The 7,516-nt window shown below is 43.7% G+C and overlaps 1 gene segment (V, D, J or C); it reads left to right on the top strand.

The window, feature by feature from the left end:
• Positions 1 to 5,107: 5,107 nt before the first annotated feature.
• On the top strand, positions 5,108 to 5,699 carry LOC101685424. The segment is given in 2 exon segments: positions 5,108 to 5,177; positions 5,299 to 5,699. Coding segments are annotated over 2 exon segments (447 nt in total).
• The last annotated feature ends 1,817 nt before the right edge of the window (positions 5,700 to 7,516 follow it).

The following is a 7,516-nucleotide window of genomic DNA, read 5'->3' on the forward strand; positions in this document are numbered from 1 at the left end:
TTAAAAAATATTAAGAGGATTTAAATAAGTGAGAGGAGCCCACATCCATCAGTTGGATGACTTAAAATGGTGAACGTACAACCAACAACTCCCAAATCCATGTCCACATTCAGAGCTGTATTGCCATGAATTTATTGGCCCTGGTTTAAAACCACAATGTCTATAGCTCACCCCCCTGCCTGTTGGAGGGTTTTGGATAAATGTCTGTACTTTGGACCCAGATTTTAGACAGTCATCCCCCTTGAGATCAACATTGGGACATGAGGGTTTTCAATGTAGGAGAGAAGGAAGAACGCCTCAATAGAGGAGGGCTCCATTTATAATAATGATCTGCATATACCAATCTTCATTCTAATTCAAATCATAAAAATGGATATACACACACACGTCATATCCTACTGATGTGTGTGTGTGTGTGTGTGTGTGTGTGTGTGTGTGTTAAATAGCATCTTTCAGGTTAAAGTTCAAGTAGACTTTGAACACAGAAAAGTCAGTAGGAGTGGAAGAATCACTTCACTGGCAGCATTCTTTTCTCATGACAAAGACTGGCATCATAAGTCCTTGCAATGTGGGCTCAGGAGACCTAAGAGGAGAATCTAAACCCAAAACAACAATAACAATGGTCAAACAGGAAGATGTGTCCATGTATAATTACTATGAGTTGTGAACCACTTCAGTACTCTAAGAAATTTTAGGCCTTTACTTGGTTCAAGGTGATGGGAGACTGGTTATGACCCCAAGCTCCTGAAAGAGACAAACACCAATGTTAGGTAACCCTGATATTCCTGGTAACATAAGCATTGTGCAACACACCATGTATGCAACCATTCGGAGGTCAATAGTGACCTGGGGGTGGGGAATGTCAGACAGAATGCCACAGAGGGCATCCCTTTATTCTACTGCCCTGGGCAGTGACATCATTCTAGATCTAATAGCAAAATTCTGGACATAATTCTAGGAGCTCTGGGAGGTGTCCAAGGGGCTGGAGAACTTTATGTCTGTCCAGCAGGTGGAGCTGTGGGACTGGGCCTGTGAGAATGGCTTCTGGTCCAGACCAAGTAGGGAAATACTCTAAGAATTCTTGCACACTTGGCAGTAAGTGAAGTGTGACTGCAGCCCCTGTGTCCCCACAGCTGCATGGGGGCTCAGCTCTGACTCACTCTCTACTTCTTGGGTCATCCTCCGCCCCATGGGGGACTTGTCCAGGCTGGTGATTAGACAGGGACAGATACACTCACACTTAGAAAGTTCACATCATGAAAAAAAATCTCACCTGCCATGCTACCTGGGTCTAGGGCAAGAGACCCCTGGGGAAAGGAAGGGGAGAATTCCAGCACTGTAGCCTCAGCCAGCAGAATTCTGGACTTCTCTGTCTTGTCCTGATTCCTCTATCACCGTCCCCCCCCCCCATGGACAAGGAGTCCCCTTTAAGTCTGAAGAGAAAATGTGCTGGGATGCAAGAGTCATTTGCCCTGTTTAATTCCCAAATGCAGCCCCATTTTTTCTGTCACCTTAGAACCTCCAGCTTTCCTTACAGGGCCCTGTCAGACTGTGCTATCCAGGGCATCTGAGTCCTTGTTAAGGGAAAAGGAAATAAAAATATATATGGTATTTATTATAAATTAAAAGCAAATATTGCATATTATAAAATTATAATATTATTTTATATTATAAATATATATAATATATAAATAATATAAATATTATAAATATATTATAAACTATATAAGCATATAAGCCTATATAGAATGTGTACAATATGTTATATTGAATTATTACACATATTTTATTATATGTAATCTAGTAAATATAGATATCAGGCATGATATAAAATACTGTAGATTCTATATAAATATTTTATCATATGTATGGCACATGTTACTTGTTGCATATGTTTCATATATTCTAAATTATACATTTAAGTACTATAAGTTACATATAGAGGGAGGGAGAGGAATGCAATGTTACTCTGTGTGGGAACAAATGTGAGTTTGCTCCATTCTGAGTTAAATTTAAAGACAGAGTCATGTGTGTAGTCACACAAAGGAATCTGTATTTTCAGTGAATAAGGAGATCACAGGGAATAACTTGCAAAGCCTTGACTATGGGAGTAGGAGAGAGTAGGTTCTTTTTATTTAGTATTTGGGATGAATATTCAGAAGGGGAGCTTTGTCATCCCATGTCAAGGTGGTCATAGGATGGGTCAGGAGGACTGAGAACACTGGCCTCTTCAGACATCCTCTGCTATGTTACTGTAGGCTGGGCTCCTCCTCGTGCAGAGACTCTCACATTACAAGGAAGAAGAGGTAGCTGTCCCACAAGGGAAAGGGGCTAGGGTCCTGCCCCCAGAGCCAGGATGCACTGGCAGGGTCTGAGCTCCTTGTCTGGGGTAAGGATTGTGGGGTCTGGTTTTCCTTTGAAATGACATTGGGAATTTCACTGATTTGCTGTTTCTGATGTGGTTAGACTGTCTCCTGGCCTGATAGAGGCTGTCAATTTTCATATTCCATTTGTTCCCTTAAAATCCTTAACTAGTGAGGTGTTTTGTTTTGCTTTGTTTTTCCCCTTATATTTCTTCTTAACTCTTACACCTCTGAGGAAGATGATATGTGTGCTGGGGAAGTAGAGCTGCTCTGACAGAGATCATAGGAGATAGCTGGGGTGGGGGGTTAATTGACTTCTCTTGTATCAGGAAAGCTGTATCCCACCTTTTTTGTTTGTTTGTTTGGTTGGTTTTGCTTCTGTCCTGGAGACCCCTAAGTTTTTATGCTCATACATGGACCCATTAATGGGACTGCTTGGTACTATAGCCCTTTGTGGACAGTGTTCATCAACATGGTCCTTCAGAGATGAAAAGCACAGCCCAAAGACAGCTCTCCCCTGAGACAACCACCATCACCTTAGAGTCAACAGGGTTTGGTGGGGGGAGACTGCCTGTTCTTTCTAACTTTGTGAGGGGATCCTGGGCCCTGGGTTTTTCTCCAACACCCAGTTTCCCAACACCTGTGCTCACCACTGTCGCTAGAAATTCACAGTAACAAAGGATCTTCTGATCCATGGTAGAATGCCTTGAGAATGTGTGTGACAGTTTCTCAGGGCTCCCTTCAAGGTCAGGGATCCCAGATGATTACTGTGACTCCCCAATTTATTCATAATGAAATATATTTCAGTAGTTCTCAAACTTATAGTTTTGTTGTCATTTCATAGAAATATGATATTGGTCATTTAATTCTGTATTTTGTGTTGACTTACAGAAGCTGAGAATTTTTTTCAGATATATCTATTAGCCATTATAATTTTTTTTGTTTTTCTTTTAAGTTTGAGTCCTCTTTATCTTCAAATTTGTTGCCCATAAAACTGCATACTTTTCTCCAGTGTATCAAAGGAACTTTTGTTAAACAAACAAAGTGATGGGGTAGGAACCTTTTTGTGATATAAGTTAGTCTCTAAAACACAGGCATTGAGGACAGCAAATAGCATCTAGGCATAATTGTATGAACCAGACAAAGTACTAGCAGTTCTGAAATGAATAAGAAAGCATACTTTATTGATATTATAATGAATACTGTTTTGACACAGGTGGACATTCCTTAAATGTATATTTCAAGAATGTAGGGGAGGTAGACCTGGGTGGGTCAGGTGGTGAAGCATCTGCCTTAGGTTCCAGTCATGACCTCAGGGTCCTGGGATCAAGCTCTGTGTCTGGCTCACCAGGGAGTCTGCCTCTCCCTCTCCTTCTATTCCCACACCACAGCTAGTACATGCACTCTTTCTCTAATAAATAAATAAAATATTTTAAAAATAAAGAACGTAGATGGGAATGAATGAATGAATGAACGAACGAGGCACACTAAGCGCTCACATTGGCAGTTACTGTATTAGTTTGTTTCCTCCTTCCTTAAGAGGAAGGGAAGATGTCTCCCAGCCCTGTTCATGTGTTTCCACACCTCTCCACAGGTCACATATGGTCGCCCTGTGACAGAGGGACAACAGACTATCAGCAGACCCCAATCTGCTCTCCCACCTGACCTTATCTGTGCCTTCTGGGCATCCCCATCATTGTGGGAATCACTCTCCATCCACCTGACACTTTCACCCATCCCTCCCTCTCTCAGCCCAGGGTCTAGCTGGTCACCTTCCTGTGTCACACCAGGGGACACATGACATTTCTCCCTTCCCTGTTTCCTCTGCTCTCTGCTTCCTCCAGCTGCCCTCCTCATGGTACCTTCCAAGTCACCCTGTCCCAAGTTCTGTCTTAGAGATAAATCCTTAATGAGCAATACTGACTAGAAGCATAGCTTCTGGTCTCACAGCAAATGGAGGGGAGGTCACAGGATGGTGCATCTGTTGTTCCTGTTGGAAACCCAAACCCTGCAGTCTCCCCACAGCCCCTGTGTGTCCGGTCAGTCCTGCTCAGGAAGGGCCCAGCATTCTCACACCCAGTGTCCTCCTCTATGAAGGTGTTTGTCCCCTTTACAAGCTCCTTTTCACGCACAGTAACCAGAACCAGCTCATGTCCTCTGAGGTCCTCTTGTGGTAACAGATTCCTTCTTTTCTCTATTCCCTGTGTCTTGTCCTCAGCAACACAGAGGTTCCCAGGATCTCCCAGGTTAGGTCTTCTCATGTATTTTCCTTTAGACATGAGTTCACAGAGGAAGACTGATCAGAGTCAGCACACCAGGACCTCTGTCTTTCCTGGAGGGTCATTGTTGCATGGTGGGAACACAGGTTTCACAGAGGCAGGTGAAGCAGAGTCTTGCCATCTATGGGAATGAAGGAGAGATTCTCCCAGAGATCAACAGGGGGCTCTGTAAGACTGTGTCTGGGGGTTTCTGCAGGACAGGGTCTCCTAGCATGGTATGCTGAGTGCCCAAGCTTCAGTGGGGACAGGGAAGCTGTAGCCTCTTTGAAGATGGATAAGTCTGCTTCACCCAGGCCCACCAGAGGGAAACTAGTGTGACAGGAATTCTCCCTACGAAAGGGTTATAGACCTGGAAGTGCACAAGAAGGAGAAGCAGGGGTGGGTCATATTTGCATGAGTAGCCCCTCCTCTCTGAGGACCTTGGACAGGGGATAAGACATGCTAGGGTCAGACCAGTCTCAGCTCTGTGGCGTAAAAGGCTCTGTCACCATGGCCTGGGCCACGGTCCTCCTCATGCTCCTCTGTCACTGCACAGGTAGGGAAAGTCCCCATCGCAAGAGGGTGGCCCCCTAGCCTGAGTTAGATCCTTCTGGCTCAGCTTTTCAACCGCACAAACCCTATCCCTTTTCTTCATTCTGATGTGTTTGTGTTTGCAGGTTCCCTGTCCCAGCCTGTGCTGACCCAACCTCCCTCCCTCTCTGCTTCCCTGGGATCATCAGCCAGACGCACCTGCACCCTGAGCAGGGACATCAATGTTGGTGGTAAAAACATGTTCTGGTACCAGCAGAAGCCCGGAAGCCCTCCCCGTTATTTCCTGTACTACTACTCAGACTCAGATAAGCAGCTGGGACCTGGGGTCCCCAGTCGTGTCTCCGGATCCAAAGATACCTCCACCAATACGGCAATTATGCTCATCTCTGGGCTTCAGCCTGAGGATGAGGCTGACTATTACTGTGCTACAGCTCATGGCAGTGGGAGCAGTTTTCATTACCCACAGTGTCTCAGACAACAAGGAAGTGAGACAAAAAAACCCTGTACACACAAAGCTTGTCTCTGAGCCTCTTTTATTGAGAAATTTCTTGGGGTTTCCTGTCAGGTATATGCCTGTGGCACTAAGTACAGTGACAGAGACAGATGAGGGGGTGGGACAAAGACCTGGGGCCTTAGGTTCCAAGTGGTGACAGGTGTTTTGAGGTGGTTAATTCCTTCACTGGTGCTAGCAGTAGACCACGTTCTCCAGGGATTCAGGAGGAAATGGGGCCCTGCTGGAATGCTGTCCTTTCCTTACACACAGACCACATAGAGCCTCTTAAATGTTGAACAAAATGTGTATTAATACTATAAATATTAACAGCACTAATACCATCTCCCTTGTTAAATGTGTTGAAGAGAAGATGATAACCATCCAGAAGGCAGCACACTTCATACTATATATCATTACACATATATGGATAATTTCTTTTTATTTCTTATTTATTTTTTGACAGAGAAAGACACAGCAAGAGAGGTAGTACAAGTAGGGATAGTGGGAGAGGAGAAGCAGGATTTCCACAGGGCAGGAAGCCTGGATGTGGGGCTGCATCCCAGGACCCCAAGATCATGACCTGAGCCAAAGGCAGACACTTAATGACTGAGGTGCCACTCCTTTTATTTCTTTTAAATTTAAAACAAATTTTAAATTTGTTTTATTTTTAAATAATCTCTACACCAAGTGTGGAGCCCAAAATTACAACTCTGAGATCAAGATTCAGTGCCTGAGCCAGCCAAGACACCTCTATATGCATATTATCAGGACAGAGTGTCACCTAAGTCTTATCCCAGGCCCCAGCCTGTGCCGTTTGCCTCCAAATGAGAACCCAATTAAATAGATTAACTTTCTGGAGAGCCTCCCTTCCCTAACAGAGATTTCACCCCAAAGCAGTGTTTGTTTGCTCCTGGGAACTAACAGTGACCCTAGAGTTCAGAACCCTCATTGTCTAATGCACTGCTTTTGGCCTAAAATTCTGTCTCTGGGTCTATTATGTATGAAGCCCTGGCAGCTCAGCTCAAGGATGCTCACAATTTGAGTGGTTGTTGTTGTTGTTTCTTAATATGTGTGTGTGTGTGTCTGTGTGTTTCCATTTCACTTTAGAGTCAAACACACCATCCCAGAATTCCCAGGGTCTCTCTGATGGGCAGTAATGAATTTCCTGTAAAATAAAAGTGTGCGTGCACTCTCTCTCTCTCTCTCTCTGTCTCTCTCTGTCTCTCTCTCTCTCTCTCTCTATATATATATATATATATATATATATATATATATATATATATGTATATATATATATAATGTTTGGCCTCATAGGAGGTCTTCTTAAAGCAGGCTCTTAATTTTAAATGAAAACAAAGCAGAGCCTTTACTGTGATAAAGAGAAATGATTCATTTTAATTTAGTGGCAAATTTACATATGGCTAGAAGATGCGTCTTCCTTTGAAATTTCCAAGTTCAGTTTGGTAATGCTAGAAGCTGCCACCATGATAAAGTCAGGGGGATATGTTTTAAATATTCATCCATCAATAACCCATAGACGAAAATCTGGATGTGGATATCAACAACGCAGGTTTACATCATTCTCCAAAGGACACTAGCTTTCAGTGTGTACCAAGTCAATCTTCATTATTTCAACATGCAGCTTGTATTTTCTTTAAAAACACTTTAGTGAGGACAAGATGGCGGGGAAGTGGGAGGAGGCGCCTTTTCAACCTATACCCTAAAGTGAGCTGATTATCTACCAAAGAACTCTGATCACCCATGAAATCAGCCTGAGGTCAGAATCATACACGTCTGGATCTCTACAGGGGCAAAAGAAGCTAGTGGGCAGGTAAAGCAGAGTGGGAACA

The sequence above is a fragment of the Mustela putorius genome, unplaced genomic scaffold, assembly GCF_011764305.1.
Source record: "Mustela putorius furo isolate JIRA1106 unplaced genomic scaffold, ASM1176430v1.1 tig00000081_pilon_pilon_pilon, whole genome shotgun sequence".
NCBI classification, from domain to species: domain Eukaryota; kingdom Metazoa; phylum Chordata; class Mammalia; order Carnivora; family Mustelidae; genus Mustela; species Mustela putorius.